This window comes from Ixodes scapularis, unplaced genomic scaffold (genome assembly GCF_016920785.2).
Source record: "Ixodes scapularis isolate PalLabHiFi unplaced genomic scaffold, ASM1692078v2 ptg000597l_1___fragment_3__unscaffolded, whole genome shotgun sequence".
NCBI classification, from domain to species: domain Eukaryota; kingdom Metazoa; phylum Arthropoda; class Arachnida; order Ixodida; family Ixodidae; genus Ixodes; species Ixodes scapularis.
The window spans coordinates 915,445-941,450 of NW_024610008.1; the positions used below are offsets into that span (position 1 = coordinate 915,445).

At 44.4% G+C, this 26,006-nt stretch overlaps 1 protein-coding gene across 1 annotated transcript; it reads left to right on the top strand.

Moving 5' to 3' along the window:
• Positions 1-1,548: 1,548 nt before the first annotated feature.
• Positions 1,549-26,006, top strand: LOC115331534. The gene is made up of 4 exons (XM_040217522.1): positions 1,549-1,621; positions 3,464-3,546; positions 5,845-5,940; positions 25,950-26,006. The coding sequence occupies exons 1-4, from the start codon at positions 1,549-1,551 to the stop codon at positions 26,004-26,006; spliced, it is 309 nt and encodes a 102-aa protein (XP_040073456.1).

Here is a 26,006-nt window from a genome sequence, read left to right on the forward strand (position 1 = left end):
CGTCGTGTGTCCCGCGGTTGTAAGCGTCAACGTTACCCCGCAAAAAAAAATGTCGCCACAAAACTGGTTGCCAGCGTCGCTCATAGATGGCGGTAGGTGTCCAGAGTGTTGCGTTTCCCGGTTGTCCGCTTGCCGCAATCGCTGATAGAGCGCGGAATTGCATCGGAGGGAGAATAGCGGGAACGAAACGAGTGGCGATGTGCGCTGCAGCGCGAATGGGTTCTCAGCTGCTGCGAGGCCGCTATCGCCTAAAGTTCGACTGCGTCGGGCGCTTCAGATTCCCTTGCGAAGGAAGAGAAGATCGCTCGCCTGGAAAGCCACCGCCGTGAACAGAAGCTACAGCTCCACTGCGCTTCCTTCTTCGCAGGAGTGGAAAGGTTGAAAATTTTGTAGCGTGAACTACACATGGCCCAGGTTGAGCAGTTTCGCGTAGCTCGCATCATGAGCCACGCTCCATGCTGCTCATGAGCGAGGAGCAGTGACGTCACTCGGCGCACAGCTGGCGCGCCGGAGCCACCACCGCCGCGCGCACCGCCGCCGCCGCGCCCGCCTCGCTGTCGGCGCATTCCAGAGGAGTGACGTCATAGCCGCGGCAGACGCACGGGCGCCGCCACTTGCCCAGCTGTGCACCTTTGTTGCGCAGTAGCCAAGTCTGACGCTGCACTGGAGCCGCTTGATAGCGCCTCTCATTTTGTGCGCATAAGCTCACGCTATACGTATATCCTGGCATAGCCGAGCTAAGCCACCGCAATTTTTTTCTCTTCTATCTACTCTGGAAAACGCCTCTGCAAAGCGTTCGCGTTCGCGGCGGTCTGGAAATCACTACGAGACAACACTCATCAGAGCCAGTAATTAATAAAATTTATGTGAAAAGTATTTTTCGCTTTTCCTAATATTAAATTGTTCCTCGCTTGCCGGCGGATTGCGTAGTCGTGCTGGAATCGAGATGATCGCGGCGGTTTTTGTCGGCTCATGGAGAGGATCCGTGTTCTCGAATTCGCGGTCTCGTGTAAAAAGAGTTAGCTCAGAGTGCGGCCCTGAACGTAGTGCTGTGCTAAGCTAAGTCAGCCCTAGAAACTAAGGTTAACTGCTACACAGAAACGTTTATGCCACTCTGGTCGCATTCAACGCGAAATGTTTTTGCCAGGAGCTGCACCGTGGCGCCACTGTCTTGTTGCATACTTCCGGTTGCTACAACACACAACGAGGAGGAAGCATCAGCTTTTGGATACATCATTTGACGTCAAAATCAATGTCGCCACTGCTCGGTGTTGCCTGTACCGCGGAAGATTGTGATTCGGATGCGTAAACTTCATACTTTGTTTTCTCAAAAGGAAGTAAATTTTTTAGTCAGATATTTCATAAACTTGTACATATTTAGTGCACAATGAATGTTTTATAAAAATCGATGACCATTGATATTTTACAAGAGCTCTCCTTTGAGCACGGTGACTCCACATTCCGAGAAAAAAATTGCGCTGTCGAGTTTAGAGTTTATATTCATATTAATCTTTCTCTTTTAGAGGACGTTCCCCTTAGACTGTGGTTATGTTTCGCAATACAAGAAACGTGCTGCTCGTAGTTTTCGCCGTGGTTCTTGGTCTACCGGCATCTCAAGGACGTAAGTCGTGCATATATATATATATATATATATCCTGGCTCCGCCGTTTTTTGGCTTTCGGCGGGTTCCTGAAAAACTTGGATTCTTTAATTCATTGGATTAAGTACGGTTCATTCATCTGCACATATTCGTTCATATATATATATATATATATATATATATATATAAACATTTTTTTCTGCTTTCTTTCGAAATATGTTTTGCCAGCCTTAGTTCTTGAAGAAACGCCTGTCAATGAAGACCACCGCTGCTCTCTGAACGTCGTTTGATATTGCAACCAATGCTTTAGAACATCAGGTGTTTGATGCGGTTGGAACAAGTAGTGTTAATTCACATCTGACCAAAACAAAGACAGTGCATCGCACACCATATAATGGTGCCCTAAAGAGGTTTCTGAGATCGTCTAAACACGGCGATTACTCTCTGTGGGCTTTAAGCATCCTGAAAATTTGTAAATCATAGCGATGCTCGGCCGATTTCACTATTTAAAAGCAAAGACTGAACACACCGAATTCCTCTCTGGCGATGGAAGGAGCATTGTTCCGGAAGCCAGGACGACACGCGACCAATCAAAACTTGACATATCGTTGAGATAGCAAACGCTGTTATTACAAAATCTGTATGATTTTGTAGATGATAAAAGCAAACGAGAGAGTAGGCGACAAATGTTAGCTTTTCGCCGAGAGGGAACGTTTTATGGCAATAATCGTATCATAAAGAGAGCACCGTGTTTGTTTCTCTTTATTTTTTTTTTGTCTTCCGCGGGAGTGATGTGTCCGGTCGTCAGCTCTCGAGCGCGCGCGCTGTGTTGAATCGTGGTCCGGGCTAAGGGCAGCAAGCCGCGCGCATTCGAGATATCACTCCGCAGTTCCACCGGTCGGTAGGCGCCAAGATACTTCGCCTGCCATTGTCTGACAGTGGTCCTTGTTTCGGAACATGCGCCTCCTATCGCCGAAGACGACCTCGATCTGTTGCGATATTTGATTGTATTTCAGTAGGGAAATAGGCAGCGTATCGTAATGATTTAGGGATTTCTAGAATGCTTCGAGCCTGAAGTGAGTTATTGCCATATTCACGCGATCTCAGGCACCTCCTCAGGGTACCTAAAGTTGAAAGAATAAAACACCAGTCCTCATGGAACCTTTAGGGGTCTTACAAACGCTGCAGTCTTAAAGTGCTAATATTGTTTCTATACCAAAGCGGTTAAGGAAGTGGATTATGTTGAATGTAGCAGATGAAGCTGTCGCGCCCCCCCGGGGTTTTGCAGTTTTGGAAACTGTAGAGATGAATAAGCAATCAGTTATTAAAAATGTACCTAATCTCTAGTGCTAAAAACAACAGATGTTGAGGTTTATTGATTTCATCGGATGTTTTGTGCAGGTCACCCAATTCGCAAATCTGACATTAAAATGTTTTATTGATTAACTTGAGATGAATTTTGTTACGAATAAAAATGATTGACAAAAGTGGAGCTTGATATCAAAGTTTAATTAAGCAAACTTGTGACAACAAGTCTAAAAGGTACCAGCATTTTACGCAATGCTAACGCAAAGCACAGTGCATGCTACGATAATGCAATTATTGCAAAGGTGCAAGCGAGCTGGACAAGAATAACGATAACAATCACTGGAGAAGTGGAACAAGGGGACAAAGCACAAACAGAAATCTCCAAACTATGTTTTGGTATTTGCTCTGTTTCGAGATCTATGTTTTTCCTTTGCCCCCCTTGTTCCCCTTTTCCAGGGATTACTATCAATCCTAGCGTTTGATTGTATACGCAATACTAAAACTCACATTAATCTCCTTGCCTCGCTGTACCTTCATAACATTTTTTTTTTTCAGAGAGGTCTTTCTTTGGTGCTGATAACTGCTGGCTTGCTCTTTATTACAAAGGAGATATATATTGCAAACTCTCTCGATATGGTGTAAGTCTTGCGGACAATCAAAAACAAATATATGTTTAGATAATCCAAAGTGTCTTTCTATTATTTTATAACGCGAAGACTCATAATTTAATAACCGCTTGTACTAAGATCCTGCCTTCAGCATGAAACCTCGTAATATTTCAGTGAACACTCACAGTCTTACCAAGTTATTGATACATCGCGTAATCACAGGGACGCATAAGAGGCCAATACACGGCGATCTTTCCGTATCGGGCAGGGGGAAGGGGAGGGGGGAAATCGTCCTGTCTAAAACTTCTTCGGTCGTGTTTTTGTGTTGTTTGAAGAATGTGGGAGGCACTCTTGTTCACTGGAAGTGGCAGGTTGACTTCAACGATGTACACTAGCCACACCTCACAGATTACTCCGAGTTCTGTCACCTCTCTGTAGAGGAGAGTGTCGCCCGACACTTTGAGGTCCTTTTCGTGTAGACGGCACCGTGTGACACGGTGGCAACATAATATCCTGGGCTCCGTCCGCCGCGGATTCTATGGTCGCCCCCGCTGCCTAAATAATTGCCCCCCCCCCCCCCCCCCCCCAGGCTAGTGCCCTAGAACCAATGTTTGGGACCGCCTCTGCCGCAACTCTTGCGCAAGGTGCGGACAACTTGCTCCTTGGTCTCCACCCTGGACGTAAGCGCGTTCATTGAGGCACCCTACAATGGCCTAGAGTTCCTGTATATGCTCCCTACGGGAGCCAAAGTTGCGCGTTCATGCATGGCATGTGGATACAGCTCCTCACGTGACTGAATTCGGCGAATAGCAGCAAAGTGGACGTTGCACGCGCGGAACGTACGCCGGGGCGCGTGCAACGTCTACTTTGCTGCGCGACACTTGATACGCTTCCTCACGTGATCGGATCTCGGCGAATAGCGGCGAGGGCGGCACGCGCCACCTGGAATCAAACGCGCAACTCTACAATGGCCGGACATGCAGCGCCATGGGGTGGCCGGTTGTTGAAACACGCTACGCGTCAGTTTCAACGACCGGCCACCCCATGGCGCTGCGTGTCTGTCGACGGCAGAGCCGAATGTTGGGAGAGTTTGGCCAGTGGGTGTGGCGACGAAGGCGCCGGAGATGAGAAAAGTAAATGAACGGGAGGAGAGCGCCGAAGGATCGAGAGAGAAAGAAGGGAGCAGAGAATAGACGACTGCCATTTTTTTGCAACGCTGTCGGAGACTGGTCAGAGAAGAGCACTGCTGAGGCTACGCGTCGTCTGCTATACGGACCGACTTCTTTTTCGCCTCAGTAAAGTTTGTGGCCATACGCCGAAAAACTTCATTTATTAGCTTTTTAACCCACCGAGGAATAACAGTATGTCATTTTCTTGCCAGAGCCAGCGATATAAAAGGAAAGAATCGAGATTTAGATGCCGATCCCACGCATTCCGTTGGGAGAGTGAACGAAAATGGTGGTCCTATCCACTCAGCTGGGAGCAGCCGGGAGTTCACGCGCAAGTGCTCATTCATGCCTCTCGCTCTGCGCCGCGTGCTGATTGGCTCACTCGGGAGGAGAGTAGACTGACCAAACTCTTGCCATATACGGCTCTGGTCGACGGTAGAGTGCCTTCATACTTTCATACACACCAACGAGGTTGATACACAAACGCGCTTTTGCTTGAGTGGTGACCTCTCAGTCATTCTTTCGTCCAATCGTTTTTTTTATGAATTTTGAAGCGCGCGCAATCCGGCTGTCACTTAGCTCGAGTGCGTAGCTTTAGATGCAGAGATGCCATTTTACCGCCCAAGTCACGGACCGAGTGCGCAAGAGCGTCACGCGCTGGCACATCGAGGGCAACAATGGATGTGTTCAACCTGAGACAGACACACATGTGGGCACCCTATTCGACGGGAGCCAGAGTTGCGCGTTCATCGCCGTAGCGCCGTCTTTCCCGCACGGCAGGTTGATCACGCTCATTACGTGACTGAATTCGGCGAATGGCGGCGCCGCGTGTTCCAAACGCACGGCGCGCTCAAAAGCAGGGGAACGTACGCCGGGGCACGCGCAACGTCTACTCTCTTGCACGGCACTTGATCCGCCTCCTCACGTGATCGGATCTCGGCGAATAGCGGCGCGGCGCCATGTGGAAAGCAGACGCGCAATTCTGGCTAACGTAGGGAGCCTATCCAGGAACTCTAGTCGACGCCGTCGACGCAAATACGCTGCTGAGGAAATAAAACAGTGGAAGAATGATGTACCTTCTTTCGCATTCACAACTCATAAGAAGTGCTTAGGCGTACCACGAGCCTTTTCTGTGACATTATATGTCGATGCAATGCAGAATTATAATGGTTGGAATTTTGGCACGTGCGAGCTCGGATGCGGAGACCAGACGGTGCCGTTGCCGAACGAGGCTTGCCCCAACGGTACTATGCACGTAAGTCACAAGAAAACATTTTCCCGCTGCCTTCGCGCTTTTTTTTTTGTTGTTATTGTTGTGATTTTGCGGGTATTAGTTATATGACAGATGCCCTGTTTTATATATTTTTCAAAAAAGGTATTTATCTGTGAATTTTTCTTTACTAAGGCCACTACACAATTCTGTTATTTAGTAATAGCACGAAAGGTGCTTATTGGCTCTCTGTTTATTCTGTGCAGAGCTAGTACACGAACCATTGTTTTACACTTGCAAGAGCATGCGTCCTTCCATCGAATTTCATGGGAAAGACGTAGTCAGTCATCTTTTTGGTGTATATTCAGATGATCAGATATTTTCTCGTATCCAGTCTACTGACGGTACATAGCACAAAATAATTTTAACGTGCAACAAGTGCATAACGTTGTTGACAATTGCTTTATGAAATCGATAACACCTAGCTCTTATACAAACAGCTCCACATGATCATGTTGACTACCAAAGAGGCTGGCAGGAACAGAAAACTAACAATCCAGCTACAATGCCTAAAGCCTCCTAGTGTTGCGTTTAGGCAAACAACCATCTCGACCATGACTGGTAGACATAGATGCGGAGGCAATGGCCACGTGCAATACCGTCCGTCGTTCAGCCTGGTGATGAGGCCCATTTCTGCTTAGTATTTACGACCGGTTCTGCCAGTTGGTATGCTGTAATAAATATTATAGTATAAAAATATAATTGCGAAAGCATTAGCTGGCATTGGTCATTGCCTGAGCGAAACGGCCAATAAATTGCTTTCAAATGAGCAAAACGCACATAAATTTCCATTGCTACAAAGCGGACGCGCCTCAGAAAAAAAAAAAATGAAATACAAAGCAGAGCGCAGCAACGCAGATGTTTCGTCACGGAAGCCAGCGGGTCGCTCAAGGTCAAAGGGGACGCGCCTCACAAATAAAACACAAAGAAAAGCATAGCAACGCATATGCAGCGTCACGGACGCCGTGGAGCCGGCGGAGGTGCCGCAACTGCGCAGTGGGGGAGTGTGATGTCACCGCCAGAGCGCCTTGTGACAAATGAGGACGTGGCGAGCTGCTTGCAGGAATGCAATTCGTGTAGGAATGCTTTTGGATTCCTACACGCAAGCGGTCTAAAGTGTCTTCGCTTAATTTTATTACATAATATAAGTAGTAAAGGTGACTGTATATTTATCAAAAATAAGAGTAAAAAAGAAGAGCAGGAATAAAAACAAGAGTATCAGCAGTCGTAGCAACATTAGCGAAAGTAGCAAGTAGTAATATTATTATTTAAAATGCCTCGAAGCGATAGGGAGGAAATTGTATAGGGACAGAATACATAAAGTACAGTTTTTCCGAATGTGCTGTTCGTATCGTGTTAGGTTTTTTTCAATATTTCTCAACTCCTTATAGTAAACCGACGCGCTCACCCCCAAAAGAAGAACATTAAGTTGTGAAGTTTTTTATTTTTTACACTAACATACCGGCACTTGTGCTATCTTGGTGTACTTAACTGCAATGCCAGTGGTCATGAAGCGTCTTTGTCGCTGTGTAATTTCGACGATACCTGTGGACTTTTTCTTCCAACTCCCCCCTCGCCAAATATAATGACGTAGTAACAGGTGTCGTATCGTTGTCGTAGTCGCGGGAATATATTTAATAACTATATTCAAATGCAGCTCCTAGATTGCACACGAGTACTGCGGGAGCACACGGCTTGGTCTCATGACAGTCAATGCTTCGACAGTGTTCGGGTGGTGATTGGAGTCAAATCGCTGCGGCGACGGGAACAGCCGACCCCTAACAACGACTATAGGGTAGCACGTGCGATGTCTTGCGAAACCCTGTGCGCGGCTGTGATGAATTTTGGGTGAGATATACAGTCAAACTCGTTTATAACGAACAGCAGGACACGCTACGATTAGTTCGATATAGCAAGTAGTTCGATATAGCGAAAACCATTTACAACAAACTTCCACGATGCGTTCGTTGTAAGGCGAGATCTTATCATTCGTTTTCATCGCTTCGCTTCCGCCTTGTAACAACGCGCTGGAATTTTTTTTTTCTTTATTGCATGCGTGCAGATTTTGTCGCTTATCTCCCCTACTGAATCGCTTTTCTTCGTGGGCAACCACTTTGGGATGAAATTATTTTTTTCTGTAGGTGCGTGCACAGTACCTTTTCTAGTTTTCTCCTCTTTCGAATAGCTTCTCTTCGCTGAATTTTGTTTACGGCTTGAGCTTTTGGAATTTTCGTTCTTTCCTACCCTTTTTTGGGGGGAAGAGGCAGGCTAGAAGATGATTGCTTGCACGTTTTTGGAAGCCTTTCCCGGGGGAAAAAGTTCGATATAGCCAGTGTGTTGTTCGTTATACAAAGAACTTTTGAGGTGCATTTATATGTACATTTTCCGTGAGTTCGATATCAACGATAATTCGCTGTACGTGGGTTCGTTCCACACGGGTTTCACTGCATTCGGCACTATGCAGAGCCGTATGTTGAAAACGTTTGGCCATACATTGGTTTGCATAGAAGAGCATATCGGTGCCAACCACAGTTCGCGAAAGAGTCCCTAGCGGTGATCATGAGCTTTAAGGAGGCGACTCGACTAACTTAAGCAGTTTTAGCGTCGCTCGAGTAAAAAGGTTATTACTCCTAGTGACTGAAAACTTGGAGCATGTGAGGTGGTCGTCACGTCCATATTCAACGGTAGAATAAACGAACGTTCGTTCCAAACCAGGGCGGACTCGCTAGAAAGAGAGTCTCAACTGAGACTGGGAAAAAAAAATCACTGCCAAAGCCAGCGCACGATACCAGCGGGACCGTCTCAACCCGAGCCGAGCAATCCGCGTCTCAAGACGCTCGCGCGCTCCACCCCTTCCACTGTTTTAATAATAATAATAATAATAATAATAATAATAATAATGCGTCTTAAAATATATCAATAATAATTTATTGGCATCTGTTTAGCGTTGGAAAGGTTTTAAGGGTCCGTCAAAGCCTTTAATGGCTTGTGGGACTTGAACCCCGCAATTGAATTAAGTAAGCACGATACGATGACAGATAGTGATGACATTAATAATGGCTAGCCAGTTAGAAAAAATAAAGAAGTCGCACAAAATATCTAAATTACACATGATAAACGTGTGAAACCGCACACAACACATTGTAAGAAAGACGGCAAAACAGAAAACAAATACCTAAAAATGTCATCAAAACAAAAATTAAAAAAAGACTACGAAGTTTTTGAGCAGTACAATAGTCACACTGGATTGAAAGCGTGTTTGTCTTGCTAAGGGAAAGTTGTAGTAAGCATAGCACAACTTAGAATAGCAGAACACTTGCTGTCACCGCTATAAGCACGACACACGTCAGATACAAAAAAGATGTACCATACAAACATTCATAGCCTAAGTAGTTCAGCAATAGCTACAAAAGCAAAGAAATTTAGCGCAATGTTCGCAGGCTTTCCTTCAGCTGTCTTTTGGAGTCCAGCCCAAGAAACCACTCTGGAAGTGCATTAAAATGTCCGGAACAAAAAAAAAAAAAAATTCTCTTTCCATATTTGGTGTTCACTCGAGGTATTGAAAAACGCTGGCCGTTTCTTAGCGAGCGCTGAACAATGCGATCGATTTTAAAAGAGCTAGCCCTATAGTGTTTCGCTATCACACATCTTTCAAAAAGGGTAGAAAATCGCGGGGAAATCTAATCAACGCAATAAATCCTCGTTTGGTGGATCCTCGGTGGTGTACGCAACTCCACGCAAAATTCCTTTTGGGATATTGTCAATTTTAGTTTTCCACATTTGGGAACAATTTGCCTACACTGTGATACCATAACTTGGTACACCCTATGCCAAAGCATTGGCAAACCATTCTTCGTACTGAGAGAAGTATAAACATTTTCGTGGAATATAAAAGGCAGGATACACCTCGCACTTTATTAGCAATGTAGGTAAGATGAGAATTGTAGGATAGATCACTATGAAAAGAATATACCTAAGTATTTGATTACATTTACGTACTCGATGGGTGTTCAACGGCAATTAATACAATTCGACGAATGGAGCAAAAATCGAATGTTCAGACATTTATGTTTCAAAGGATTAGTGAAACATTCAAGCTTTGTTTTCTTTGTGTTAATTTTGATGAAATTGGCATAACACCAATTCATTACATTCGTAGGAGTAGAAGGGAATGAAATAATAACACTGTGCAGATTTATATCTGTGACACTAAAAAGGTTTCAACTCACATGCAAAGCATATTTTCACCATATCTTTTACATACAGATGAAATAAAAGTGGCGACTACACAGAGCCTTGAGGAACTCCTACCTTCAAATTCACTGCAGAGCTTCGGATATTACAAATAGAATCTTGCTGTGTACGATCTGATATAAACTTTGGAATAACCGGTATAATAATAACAGTAATAATAATAATAATAATAATAATAATAATATTAATTATTACATTCGCACATCAGGAAGGCAATGTTATACGTAAGGGAACATAAAAGCCAGCTAAAGGATTGTGTGATGACGCCCTAAAAAAATTAAAAAAATAAGATCGGCAAAATGCAAAAGTAGAAAAAAAAAACGAAAAAAAAAAACACGACGAAGCAAAAGAAAACATTGTCAGGAGAGAAAGCAATACATAAATGTTATAAGATCTATGAGACCAATGGAAATGGAAGTATAATCAGCGACAAGCAGAAATGTCGCTAATCATAGAAAAAAAAAGGAAGTAAAAACTAAACAATTTCAGCAGAACTATACTGAAGTGGAAACAAGACGTTGGGAAAACATATCAAGGAAAAGAAAGCTAGAAGGAAAAGTCGGAACTGTCATCAGACAGTAAAAAAAAACGACAGTGAGTGAATATGCAAATTAATGCACATATAAAAAAAACAAAAAAACAAACAAACGAGAAAGCAAAATGAAACACAGTTACAAAATGACACTCCATGGCATGAGAAAAGCAAATAATTGTAAAAAAATACAAGAAAAACACAGAAGACATAGAAATGTTCAGAATTATGGGGGAAGAAGGGGCCAGAGAAAGAAAAGAATAGCCCTGCAAATTCACTATGCACACACTGGTACTAGGCTTGCACTAAGTAATATCCAAGTCAACACATTTCAGTTCCTTCTTCAATGCCTTCAGTGAGGTGATGTCCAGGATTGAGTCCGGCAGAGCGTTGAATAAACTCGGAACATAATAATCGCGCGTGCATTTACCATAACGGGTCCAACGACACGGCACCTTGAAACGATGGGAGCATCGCAATGAGCGAGACGGAAGTGACTGTGCTTTGAAATCCTTATACCGAAAGTTAGGTAATATAACAGTTTGAATATAAAGTGAACGGAGGTTTGGCAATTGGAGAGCTTTGAAAATATCCCTAGTTGTTGATAAAGGTGCATTATATGCAACGCTAGTGAGTATTCCTCTCAGTAAGGAATCAACTTTGGTTTGCAAGCGACCAGAACAATTTCCAAAAACGGTTACGCCGTACCGAGTGACACTGTAAGCCAGTGGCGGATCCAAGGGGGGGGGGGGGGTCTGTGGGGGCGATCGCCCCCCCCAAACGCCTCGCCAGGCAACACCCCCCCCCCCCCTCCCCCCGGGGTTCTTCGTCAGATCGAAGAAAAAACGTAAGCAATCGACGCGAGAAACAAAAGATAAAAATAGCGGTGAGTGGACGCGCCAGCTGGGGGCTTCCAAAGTGGGGTTTATCTCCTTCAAGGTCACGGTACGTCTTCCCGGCAGGGACGGCGCCAAGAGTTTCGAAGTGGAGAGACAGTGGGGAGGCGCACCAAATATCAAGGTCCTCGACTGCAGGCACACTTCCAAACAAGGCCAGCACGTCGAGCCCCTACTGAAAAAACCTGTACAAATGTATACCGGCCTATACCGGTTCACACCGGAGTCCTGTATTCTGATATCGGTAACCGGTAGCTCTGTACCGGAGACCTGTAACCACGTACTGGCGAAGCCGATACGCCGTACCGGCTGCCCATACCATGTACAGGCGGCCGGTGAACACGTACGGGAACAGCCGGTAGGCCACACCGGCTACCGGTAAACACGTACCGGCGAAGCCGATACGCCGTATCGGTTGCCCATATCATGTACAGGCGGCGAGTGAACACGTACAGGCGAAGCCGGTACGCCACACTGGTGGGCCGTAATAACGTACCGGTGGCCAGTAATCGATGCGCGGCTAACAACAACCACGTATCGGAGCGACCGGTAACGCCTTACCGGCGCCGGCACTTAAACCGGCGGTCGGTAACCTTGTACAGGCTCTACCGGTATACACAATAGACCGATCTCACTAAGCGTTGGGCGCATGCGTAAAGCCGCCATAACTTTAGTTCACAGGAGGCAGACGGCCGTGCACGCGAGGGCTCGTGCCTTCTCGTGCTCTGCACGCGAAGAGCTCCAGCGAGGTTGTCGCACGTGCCCAAAGACTAAAGTTCCCTCGCTTCATTGCGGCAGCGGTGGCGTAGTCAAACTGGCCGGTGAGATCGGTCTATTTAACGCGACCAGAAATTATCAGACCTCGACGGGAACGCGCTCACCGCGAAACTAAACTGTGATCTTTTTTTCAATAAAGAATTTTAATCAGAAAATCACATATTAGGTCATTTCAGTGTAACAGTTTCAGCTATCAAACTCAACCATGTTATGACATGCATATTTAAAGTCATAAAATGAGAAAACCAAATCCATGGGAAGCGAGGCCGAGATAAACGAGAGTTTTCTTCATAGCTTTGAGCCCTGTACCGCGGTAGTTTCGGTTTCGGTTCATTGACGTTGGATTGGATTGGATTTGGTGGTTGCAAGCCAGAGTGCAGAAAAACAACCAACGACGGACAAACAATGTTTTTCTTAACAATAAATAAACTTAACAAGGTAAGTTTCTATGCTTTTAAATGGTCTAAAACTATTTTGAGTAATAATAGTATAAATATAAACTAAGGCTGAATATTTATTTAATCCAATCCAATCCTTGCATACCAGCGCCGCTGGCCAGCCAGCCAGTGCCAGCCAGTGCTGTGAACCAAAGCCGCATTGACGTTAGGGCTATCTCGATCGGTGTGTATCGGTGTCGATATGTACTAAGCGTACGTGATTTATATTGATGGCGCGAAGGCAATAGTCAGCGTGGTGAACCGTATCAAGAAGTTCAAACCGGCGAGCGTTGGCGACTTCGACCCCGACGTGCCGAAAAGCGTCTACTGGGAGGCTGTTGGAGCGTGCGCCGGGGAATGGTAAGTTGTTGTCTACGCATCAGGGGCTCGAAGCACAACGTATACTGCAAACCGTTAATAAAGAGTTTTCGTAGATCGTTTTGGCTGTCCCGCAACGCCCTCCGCAACTCGTTATATACGCGGAACTCTACAGTCAAGACTATCGGCGGGCAAGCGCATCTTCGTTGCGGAGGGGGAAACGCGGTCTACGAACACTCCCTAATGTTCGCCAGCCCCCGATTTTTTGCAAATTCCACGCGTCCGAAAATTAGCGAAATTTAAGGACACGTGGAAAGCGGAAATTTCGTGGGCCCCCGTTCCGGCGTCCCCCGTTCCGGCGTCTAAAATTCGCGAAATGTGGTGGGCACGAATATGTCCTTGCACCCGATTCGGTCCTTGCTCCCGATTTGTGAAGAGCTGGGCGGCAAGAGCAAAGGGTTTTACGTTGTTTAACTACAGGGCGCTCCAGACGGTAGCCACGACACTCAAAATAAATCGCAACAAATCGGCTTTGTAAGCTCGACAAATTTACCACATAAGTTCGACTAGGTGGTGCATTTAATGTGTAAAAATATCGAAAAAAATAATTTTTGAAACAAGGGTTATAGCGCAGGCTGGCTGGTGAACGGTCATATTTATAAACCCCGATACAAGAAGGGAAAGGGAGACGAACACGACGACTTTGAGATGTAATTCAGTGTGCATGTTTTGTTTCACAGAGACACGAGCTGAGCTGGTTGTTGCTTTGAAAAAGGAGCACATGGCCATCTCTATGGTATTGAACTCAAGGTTCGAGGTTTATGTGTGCCTTTAGGCTGTTTTTCTTACCTCATCTTCGACTCTGTTCAGAAGGAGGGGGTTCGTCTTTTGTTTCCCTTTTTCAAATCAGCAGCATACTTCACTCCCGTTACCAGTGGGCAGTAATTGTGGGTAAAATTGAACGGTTAGGCTAAAGAATATCTTGCATTTTGTTTGCTTTATGAGTATTTGTGTCCATTAATTATGGCTGGTCAGGACTATTTGTACAGACACTTTTTAAATTGCTTGCTATTCTGGTACACAGATCCGGTGGGTAGAACGCTCTATGAAAGTGGACCACAAGCCGCACTTTAACACACAAAGTGCCGCAGCTTGGCCACTCCTGGTCTCGACTGTGCTGTAGCTGCAGTTGTCCCTCTTCAATTTCAAGAGTCACTCTCCTGCTCGTTTCTCGACCGCATTAAATCTGAATTCGACACTCTTCAGTCTTACGAGATTTGCTCACCTGCTCTAAGTAAAGTCAAAATCTCGCTGTACACGAAGTTACATCTCTTCTCCACTATCGCAAGACGTCCTCATTTGTTTGGCGTCCTGCTTGCGTTGCAGCCGAAGTTTCCTCTCTTTAATCTTTTCATCCGCTTCGATGGTCCTCTTGTTGCTACTTGCCTCTCCAGCTTTCAACAAACACGTTTTATGTTGTTCCGAAGTACCCTAGGCACTTTGCTTTCACTGTGCCTCAGCACGCTTGCGTAATGTTCCTATGGTGAGACCTGCTTTCGCATACCGACAACGAAAGATGATACTCAAGTCTGGTTCACAGAGCTCTCCTCAGATGTGGCTATGTGCGACTGCGACCAGATGCGGCGCACATTGCTATGGCAACAACGGCGTTGAGTCACTGGCACGTGCATCAACGCAGATCTTGCCTGCAACCAGTAGCTCTTTCGCAAATGCTTACCCATGTATGCTCGTAGTGAAGCGGATACGATGCCCGGCTTAGACTCCAACAGTTGTGGGTTTGAGGCGCAGTGCCGGCGGCATGTTTTTCTTTTCTGAATTATAATGTGCCGGCACATGCTGTTTTCAAAAAGCAGTTACAAATCCTCAGACCAACAGACGCCTAAAGTGCATATGCTTTGCTTATAGATGCTATCGTATTTAAAAGCACTGAATTGCAAGTACAAAGCAACTGAGAGTTTACGTTCCTCATAGAAAGTACACTGGGTGCAAAGTAGTATTATCATATTTTACTTTCTAACTAACTTAGCAGTACCTTTTAACACAATATTTTATCATACTATTTCGTTTACCTACACAGTGTTTTCTGACAACAGGTATCGTCCTTTACACTCTAGAGTATGTAATATACCAATTATTTCCTGTACTGACAGTGAATACCGGATATCTTGTCAGGGGCGTCTGGAAGCATTTCTTCAGGGAGGGGGCAATCACAGGTATAGGGCTGAAACCTGCACCCAAAAAATAAAGGGGGGGGGGGGGGGGGAGCAATTTAATGCGAACTATGTGTGTCCCAATTATGTGTTGGAGTTTATATTAAATAAATATTACAACACCTGGACCTTTTTCTTTTCCAGATTTTGATGTCGCCATCCCCTGCAGTGGGTGGCCAGTACAAGAAAAAAAGACAGAGGACAGGACGTCCGCTGTGTCGCTTGGGGAGCATGCCCGACTGGTTGAAAAGCTGAGGTTGGCAAAGCAAAGGGTGCTGAACCTGGAGCAGGAGCCCCAGATAGAGAGGACGCTATCAAGAAGCAGCTGCTGGCACTACTAGGTAAGCGTGGAGGCACTTTCAGTTGCTTACCTCACACACTACACATTATGTGCTCACACTTTATCTGAGGGATCAAAAGTAATTTTAATTTTTTTTTTGGTCGCAAACAGAAGTAAGCATATACTACAGGGGTGCCTCAATGTATCAATGAGTTTAAGAGGTGTCTATAATTCTCTTTTCTTCTCTTAGGGTGCAAATGGAGCTTTGAGAGTTTGTTTCTTGTTGCTGATGGCGATGAGCCCGTTTTGCTCGGCAGCACTTTTGCTTTGATTGAAGAAATATTTTTCTGGTTCTGCAGTATGTCAAACAATTATGTCATACCAAGACACCATGGTCTGTACGCATAGATGAGGTTTGAAGTGAAAGTTTGTTCAGTCAGTCAAAACATTTTAAATATGCGCTTTCTGATGAGCCCGGCCAGCACACATCCTTTCGTCATTGGGGAGAAAGGAGTTCTTTTTGTTGAGGAGGAGGGAGTGAGGAAGCTGGTCATAGGCATGACCACAGCACCAACAAGGCTGAACTTTAATCGGGCGGCAGATTGTGCCTAGGGACGCAACTGTGCAACTGGTTGAAAGGTGAGCAGACGATTTGCTACAGCGTTGGATTTCGTCAGAAAGATTGAGCTTATATCTCGCAAACCGTTGGAAATGCTTGGCATGAATATTCATTAGCTATTCACCGGTATTTTTTTGTAAACTAAACAACCTCTCTGCCGCCCACTGCCGGCGAACTTGAGCGCATTTTTTTTCTTCCTCTTTTTCTTCTTTGGTTTTCTTTCTCATCCCTTTGTTTTGTGTCCTGCTCGCGCTACTTTTCCAGTCCCGGTGTGTTACGGAAAAACAAATAAGCACACTGCCGGTAGTCTTCTGTGGCATGAAGTACTATGAAGCCCTCATGCCATCAACGAACCAGGAAAGTGCTGAAGTCCGAATAATCAAGCTTGTCTGAATTTTTGGCGTCCGAAAAATCGGTTGACTCCTGAACTGTGTCTTGTTTCTAAAGAGTGTTTTATTATGTTGCAGTGGACAATGTCCCGTCTGGCGGTGTTGGGTCAGCTCCTCCAGCTTGCCCAGCAGTGGTTCCTGCAGCTGGCGCTCCTGCTTCAGTTCACGTAGTGCGAGCTGGTGTGAATCACGCTCGACCTGTACCGGCCGCTGATGCTGCTGTTCCAGCAGCGGATCTTGTAGCAGGCCCGCCGGAGGCATTTCCCGAGTGTGTGCCAGTGCTTGCAGAGGCTGATGACGAGGTAAGTTCAGAATTTCATGGAATATTCATTCCAGATATTGGGCAAGTGACTAAATTTTATTGTTTCCACAGCTCATTGAATGAGGTTATTTATATGCTTCCTTAAATTGAACCATCGGGCTGCTTCAAAATGCTGATGAATGTAAAGAGCAGGGCCGGGCATTGATAAGACATTTCTTCCCAATTAATTGGCACTTTTCTGAAACGTTTTCTATCTAGTGTCCGTGTCTTATTTCGGGCTTTTTCATAAATCATGTACCAAGTAGCCCAATTAAAATTGTGTTATAGTTGGTACCCTTTCGCTTTCTCTCTTTACTCTGAACTCACTTAAACGGACACTTACACCCCCAATAAAAGTTTTCATTTTTTGCCAGCCGATTTATTATGGTGTCGAAAGACTACCAAATTAATATTTTGCAACTGTCACATATATTTTTATTAAAGCCAAAAAACGCAACTGCTCAGAACCGAAACTGAAACCCGCGCACGGAGGTCGGAGAAGTGGAGAGGAGAGAGTGAGTGGGCGGAAGTCACGTGGCTACACCCGACCGTGAGCTTTTTTGTTTTCCCCTCCGTGTTTTTTTTTTTTTTGTGTGCATAGCAGACGACATGCGTGGCTGGAACTGTTTGCTATGCGATTCTTTTGCAGTTATGTTTGTTCCACTCTCTGTTCTGTACTTCAAGATGAGGTGTTCTTTACATTGAGAAGTTAGAGACGAGTAGTGAGTGCCCGTGGTGAATTTCTGTGATTGGCTTTGAAAAGAATAGCCCCAAGATGTTGCGTGAAGAGCTGCCTTGCATGTCCTGCGTCCGAAAAAAAGTGGCATTGTGCGGCAGACGTCTGCACATGTTTCCGAAAGATCAATGAGATCGGGACCAATGGCTGGCTGCATTTCCTGTAGAGCATTTCTATCTATTTCTAGGTTCACCTTTGCCATGGTGTCTTGATGGAAAAGGACAAACTGTTCTACGTGAGGGGAGCCCGGGCAGACTCCATGTTCGTTAAAGAGGCCACGAAGTTGATCTTCGGCAGGGAGAACCTGCAGGGGCGGAGTGTGACTGGGGTGCTATGCCGGCGCTTCAAGGGCGCTGTCGCCGAGAGGGCCCTGACTCCAGTCAAATTGGCAGCAGTAAGTGCCCACTTCTCACAGATGTCTCATACTTGGTGAGTCACTCAAACCTTATGGCTTCTGAAGTTGCAACCTGCTACGACAAAATTAATGTGATAAAATATTCCAAGGCTTTCAGAACTTTCAGTGTTATAGGCTGCTGAAAGGTCACGGTTCGACTAGTTCGAGCTTTAGGAACGTGAAGCTCTCAGCGCAAAACCGAAATGAAGAAGCCCTTTCTCCCTCTTTGGTTTTAATATATGAAGAAAAGTAAAGTGACCTTGTCACGGTCATCTAGGTCCCTTGGTGCTTTCTGATGTATTCACACTGAGGAGGTTTTAGAGTAACATGCTCCGCATTGCAAATATCTGCTAATCCCTGCAAGTTTTGGGGGAGGTCCATGATATCAGTGGCCTGCTTGCAGGACCTTCTGCTGAGGCACTTATTTTTTCTTTTGAACGAAAAGCTGGCACTAGCAAAGTTGTGAAAGTGAGTCTGTTTGTTCACTAGAACTGCTACAACCGAACTATGTTTGGCTCTGTCCTTTGAGTACTGCCCATTTTTTCTGAACCGCCTTCTCATCGTGGGTGTTCCTCCTTTCTAGTGCTCAGTTTTCTTACCAGGGAACTATCTCGTATGAATAGACCATTGAAGGGTCGTAACACGGGTATTAAATTAGTTAAATGGTTCTTGATATCAAATCTGTGTTGTCAATTTATATACATGCCCAGAACAACAATTGCAGGTCAAAATCTTTCTTTCGCACTAAAACTGCCGGTCGAGAATTGTGTGTTCAGTGTTCCTTTTACTTGTTCCCATGGTGACATTGTTGGGCATGAAATAAGTTAGAGGTTGTAGGCAATCAGAGGCCCATGTTCATAATTGAAAATACATATTTAGATTTATAGAACATACTTTTACTTAAGTTAACAGGCAGGCGAGCTGGTTAAGGATAGACGTGGTTACCCGGGAACGTGGGGAAAAAAAGGGACAGACAGACACGAAGCTCTGGAGCTTCGTGTCTTTCCGTTCCTTTTTGTCCCCTGCTCCAAGGTCTATAATTTTCATAAACACTGAAATGCAAGGAACACACTGTTGCAAGCAAACTTTAAGTGCATAGTTGTGGAAAGTCACACTAGGTCTTTTCGATTTGCTTGAACTGGCCGATCTAGTTCAAATAGTGTAAGAACTGACTCATTAGATTCAACCGGAAGTTGCATGAACGCTGAACTGGCCTGTTCGCTTTATTCCAGTGCTGCACGAGCTCAGCCTCAGTTCCACAGAATCTTGCGCTGGCCGAAGTCAGTTCAGCGTTCATGCAGTAGCAGATGGAAACGTTTCGGTCTTTCGGAAACCAATTACAGGGTCGTTTGTAACGCTGCAGCTTAAGTTCACGCAGCCGCAGCCCGACTTGCGCACTGCTTCTGCACTCCTCTGAACTCGGTCTGAACTGGTTCAAAACTTTCGGGCCGAATCATGCATGCCTGCTGTTTTAAGCAGACTGCGTAATCGTAAGAAGTTACTCTTGGGGTCTACATGGTATCACAAGATATCAACAAAGCATAAATTGTAGCGGAAATTGCTTACTTATAATTGCAGGAAGTAAAGTATTAAATTTTTCAGGAAACTGTAGATATACATGACTTATTGTTGTATTCTTTTCCCCTGCAGATGCCTTCAACGAGTACCTATGAAGGCATCCTCGAGAGGCCTCTCCAGGGAAGAGGACAGCTCGGGTGAATCTACTGCAGTATGCAAATTTGTTAATATCCCACTGCAGGATATTAACTAGAAGTTTGACTTCTTAGCTTGCTTAGAGATTAAGCTTCTTGTTGGTGTTCTGCAGATGCCAATTTGCGTTCACTAAATACACGTATAACCTGAAATGACCTGGCTCATGCTCATTCTTTGCATGACAAATGCATGCGAATTGTTAAACCTGCAAAGATCCATCCATCCGTTTGCAAACGTTGGACACCATGTTGATTCCGATTACTGCGTCAGAACGGATAAACCTTTAAAGATATAGGTTTCTCTATCTGAACAGAATAACATGCATAAATATTGGTTCCTATATCTAAATGGGTCAACCTGTAAGGTACGGGTTCCTATATCTAAACGGGTCGACCCGTACAGGCACGGTTTCCCTTACCTAAACGGGTCAACCCGTACAGGTACGGGCCCCGTATCTGAACGGGTTCCTGTATCTGAATGGGTCAACCTGTACAGGTACGGGTTCCCAGTATCATACGGGAGACCCGTATCCCATAACACCGTATGAGATATACGGGTCAACCAGTATGAATTTTTATACGGGTTTTTTCAGTAGGGGCATGGGGGGAAAATACCTTCAACATATCTAGTCGCCTTTCTCTCTCTCTCTCTCTGTCTCCCTCTCTCTGGGGGTTGTCTGAGAAAAATTTGTGCCCTGAAAGCTGCCAAACGCAGACGTCAAGCAGCCTTCCTCAAGGGTAGCGGATTATCCTTCCTCTCTAGCGGCCGCCTTTTCATAACTTTTCGTTTGATGGTTTCTTCGTGGTTCTGGGCTTGTCTTTCGGCATGTCTTTTTTGGCTTGCTTGGAGATGCTGTAGCCCACGGGCTCACTAAAGGTATCTTATTGGCACGGTGTGCTAATTGCCAAGGGAGGTGCGGAGGGGACGTACCGGGAGGAGACGTTCTACGGGGGGGGGAGGGGGATGCAGCTTGTACAATCAGGTGATTAATTGCTTTTCTTCTCAACTGCGAGAGGAAGCAAATGCTCTGGGTACAGTGTAGTCTGGGTCTGAGGTTCTCCTGAAGACGTTCCGGACTTCCCCACGATCTTGGCTTAAACATAAGCCCGCTTACGCCCTTGCCTCCATCCCTCACTGAGGATCAGCGCCGCAGCGCGGAATACAGAAAGAAGCCGACGAGCGCCAGAAGGGGGGTTGTTTCCTCTAATGGGCTTCATACTGCCTACGGTACGACTTCTCGTGGCGGGAAGCTAATAAAAGAAAGATAAACGGTACGAGCACTCTAAAGGCTGGAGACTGCTTACACGGGGTCCTCAAGCCGACGCCGTAGGCATTTATTTGTATACTATGCCGTTTCAACTTAGGGTGGCGGGATATATTTTAGGAAAGGCGCCCGCTACCCCTTGTCTCCCCTTGGCGCCGTCTTTTCCAGTTAAACACGGCTTCTGTGGATTGACGGCAAAGCTTTCGCGCGGCTTTGCAGGAGCGAATATGTGTGTGTCGAACGGACTTGGGGAAAACGAGCCCTTTCAAAGATGCGGCTATACATAAATTAAATAGACAGTACCGACTCCCAAACATCCATGCTGCAGTCGTGATCGGCCTTTAGCCCAGCTGAGGTTCGCCGACCTTACAACCGCTCTGCCCTATCAAATCTCAGCACCTGTCCTCTCGACCCTGGCGAATGAGCTAACTACCCAGAAACAAGCAAATGTTCCTTTGATACAGAAAATATACAGACGAAGTGCAATCGAATATAATCTGGAAGGATCCATTGCTGGTTTAAGGTCTTGTCTAAGTTCAAAAGTTATAGTTGCCGAACTGCAACATGCTTTCAGAAATATTCAACAATTATTCGCTTTCGTTCTCTCGAGTTGCATCCAGAACACGTGAAAACACGAGTTTGGGTTGGCAATGCCGCATGGGCTGCGCTCTGGACATTCCAAATATACGGCGAACAACCGACGAACTTGCATGGCAGCGTTCGTTTCGCTCGCTGCGTCAACAGTGTTTTGACGCCGCGAGCAGCGTCGAAGCCGCCGGGCCATTTTTTTCGCTTGATTGCAACGTACTCGCTCCGCTCATTTAAGTCGCTCTTCCCGTTGCCGCAGAAGTTGAGCACTAGCTGCAACCGGAATGTCTGCCAAGGCAATGTTTTTAAGCTGCCCTAAATCGACTGCTCCCGTAGTGTCGGTCTGAAACCCATGTTTCAGAAAGGATAGTGTCACCACAATCTTGGAGATACTTACCTCTAGCGTGGTCACCCGAAAGGTTTTAATTCAAGGAGTTCATCCCCAACAGGTAAACCGACACAAAAGCTCTCAAGGTCTATATTATGTTATCAGAGTTTAGTAAAACAATAACTCCACAAAAAATATAAACACTCCCCCTTGCCGTTTTACACCGAGGAACCGCCCCCCCCCCTAAAATGGAGGTCTGGATCCGCCCCTGCTGTAAGCAAGTACGTGACCTATCAGCAGCCTTACACCAACTGGTACAAAGACTCTACTGTTGTAATGCATGCAGGATACAGCTCGTATTTTGCTACATACGTATGAAATATGTGTGTTCCACGACATATCAAAATCAAAATAAACACCTAAGTATTTACCATGATTAACTGACTCAATTGGTATACATGCACATAGATCACACTTAGATCGGCGAATAAGAAGCTTTACATTAGCAGGGTGGCTTTTGAGAGGATTACGAAAATGAACTAGTTTTGTTTTAGATTTATTAATGTCCATCATGCTTTGAGCAAACCAATCCATTATATGGGTAGCATTTTCCTCAAGTATTTAGAAAGAGTAATGGAAATTAATATGAAGCGATACAAGAAGGGTATAATAATAATAATAATAGTAATAATAATAATAGTAATAATAATAATAATAATAATAATAATAATAATAATAATAATAAGAATAATAAGAATAATTTTTTTTTGCTCATCAGGAATGCAATGTTATATGTATGGGCACATCAAAGCCAGCTAAAGGCTTCTGTGATGACGCCCTAAAAAATAAAAAAAAACAATAAAATCGGCAAAAATGCATAAGTAAAAAAAAAAAACACGACGAAGCAAAGGAAAACATTGTCAGGACAGAAAGCTATACATAAATGTCATCATAACTATTAGACCAATGGAAATGAAAATACAATCAGCGACAAGCGGAAATGTCGCTAATCAGAGCAAAAAAAAGTAAGAACTAAACAGAACTAAACACGTGGCTTTGATGTGACCTTGGGAGGGGTCACGTACCTCGGGGGTCACGTTACCTTGGGATGGTCACGCGACATAGGGGTCACGTGACCTTGGGGGTCACGTGACCTTGGGATGACCTTGGTTACGCCGACGGCGACTGCGACGGCGACGCCGCTCAAGCCGGAAACGGGCCTCTAAGAGCTGCGCTCTAAAAGGTATCTTTTTGCTGCAAGTACTGAAACGAAGCCTCCACCCAACTACCCCAATCTCATTTGAAAAAAAATGAAAGACGCTTGTCAATATCTGTAATTTGAAATTAGAGCGCAGCTCTTGAGGAGGAGGACTAAAGGGTACGGAGGGGAAAGTGCGCCACTCCTCCCATCCTCCTCCTCTCCTCCTGTCGCTGAACTTGTTGATGGGTGACGTGACACATAGTCTTCAATCAATCAATCAATCAATCAATTTTATTTACATCATCATCAAATAGTGATGTGGGCTACAGAGGCAAAAAGTCAAAACAGTTTTGACATGACAAGGCCTCTGCAGCCTTACAATTGGCATACGGTAACAAACAACAGCAACCAGGGGAAAACAAGCAGACAGCGACATAGGGAAAAAAAATAAAACACTTACAAACTCTATTTGCTGCTAGAGGAAGGATTTGACCTCTTACACAAAGAACGAAAAGAACGACATCATCTAGTGACTGGATGTATACAGGAAACCAAAATATGTAAACCGGATGCATTTACAGCTCACAAAGACAATTTATTTTTTAGTTGTGAAAACAAAGTTCTCGAATTTCATTTAGATGTAGCTTTTCAATGTTTGACAAATTTTGTTTTTCTACTTTATTTAAGACAAGTGGAAGATTATAGCTTAACATTTGAAACCCGTAGTTCGTGCGATTAAATGGAATTTTCCAGCGCTCCCTTTCCCTAAGGTCATAAGGTTTAGAAATGGGAGTTAAATTTGAAATACAAGTAAAAAATGGTTGATTACATCGGAGGGTGGATCTATATCGTGTGAGGAGAGTAAATTCATATGAATCAAGAATGGATGTTAGATGCAGCTCTTTAAACAGAGGACGAGTGTGTGTGTCAAAAGACACATTTCGTATAATGCGGACAGCCTTTTTTTGAAGAATATGTAATTTATTTAGGTTGGACTGGCTTGTAGTGCTCCACACCAAGCTACAGTAATATAAAGGAGGTTCAAAAAGAGCTTTTTATATGAGCAATTTTAAACGACAAGGCAGTATATTTTTAAACTGGTACAATTTTTCCAGCACTTTTGAAAGTTTTTAGCTATATTGATAATATGATCATTCCAAGACAGGTGGTTGTTAAAATAAACTCTAAGCGTTTTCACATTTTGAACGAGTTCAATTTGAGAGAGGCCAAGAACAATATTAAAATTGGAACTAACATTTCTATTCTTAGGTCTGAAAAGGACCGCCTTGCATTTGCTCATATTAATTTCTAACGAGTTTACTACACTCCATTCATATAGCTTCTGTAGTGTGGTGTTAGTTTCATACACCAGTTCCTGTATTTCAGTGCCTAAAAAATAAGCTAGTATCATCAGCATAAATAATGAAAGAGGGAGTTCTACTGATGTTAACAATATCATTCATATACAAGTTAAATAAAAGAGGACCAAAGATGCTACCTTGTGGTACTCCTGATCTGAAAGGTTGAACGTTAGAACTTTGACCATTTTTCACAACACATTGCCGCCGAAAATTAAGATATGATTTTGTAATATCGAGTGTTACACCACAGACTCCATAACATTCGAGTTTTTTTATGAGAGTAATATGATCGATACGATCAAACGCTTTAGAATAATCTATAAAAATTCCCAAAATTAATTTTTTTTCTTCGAAAGACTTCAAAATTAGCTCCTTCTGTTGTAACAATGCCAATTCCGTTGATCGGCCTTTGCGAAAACCGAACTGAGAGTCTGTAATTATTGCAAATTTTTTACAGAAACTTGTTAATCTATTATGAATGATTTTTTCAGGAATTTAGAAAACACAGGTAATATTGATATAGGTCTATAGTTTGAAAATTTCTTTTTCTTTCCACCTTTAAACAAAACAATAACTTTCGCAATCTGCATTTTTGTAGGAATTACAGCACTATACAATGAGGCATTCACAATATGTGTTAAAACTGGTGCCAAGACATCTAATACATACTTAATTGGTTTGATATGGAAATCATCTCTTTCGGAGGAGTTAGTATTTTTAAATGATATCATTTTGGAAAATACTTCTTGTTCGTCTGACATTATTGAATGGCTTGACATAGGCATTATTTTTGCCCACCAAATTTAGCGGGGAAATTGAATTGGTGTTGAGGTCACGTGACGTCAATTTGCCCGCTAAATTTGCCGTGTAAACATTCACGCTAAATTTGCCGGGTAAACGTTCCCGCTATATTTAGCCGCAAAATTTTCTCGCTAAATTTAGCGGAAAATTTTCGCCACTAACTTTAGCAGGACAATTTCCCCGCTATATTAAAAGAAAAACTTTACAACTAAATTTAGCGGAAAAATTTAAACGCTAAATTTAGCGGGAAATTTTTCCCGCTCAGTAAAATGGGAAAATTTCCCCGCTAAGCAAAGCGGGAAAATTTCCACGGTAACTTTAGCGGGGAAACGTCTCATAATGCAACATGCGCGGTTAGGCCGACGCCGCTCATTCCGGAAACAGGCGCCTAAGAGCTGTGCTCTAAAAGTAGATATTAGTGCCTCTTTTCGGGTTGATATTTATTAAGCGTTTCATTACACACGAATTGCTGTGAAATTAAAAAAAATAAACGACTACCATAAAACGAAGTTGTCCGAGCGCAGATATTTGTGTTCTAATTGTTATAAAATCTGAATTGCATTCTCTTTTTCAGAATCCCTGCACCGACGAAGAGTTAAAACACCTCCAACAGTGGGCTAAGCAGTTGTAA

What these genes read in the sequence shown, in the direction of transcription:
- LOC115331534 (XM_040217522.1), top strand. Translation starts at nt 1,549, where the DNA reads ATGTTTCGCAATACAAGAAACGTGCTGCTCGTAGTTTTCGCCGTGGTT. An exon ending in TCTACCGGCATCTCAAGGAC is followed by an intron (nt 1,622 to 3,463) that starts GTAAGTCGTGCA and finishes TTTTTTTTTCAG; the next exon opens with AGAGGTCTTTCTTTGGTGCT. An exon ending in GCAAACTCTCTCGATATGGT is followed by an intron (nt 3,547 to 5,844) that starts GTAAGTCTTGCG and finishes GATGCAATGCAG; the next exon opens with AATTATAATGGTTGGAATTT.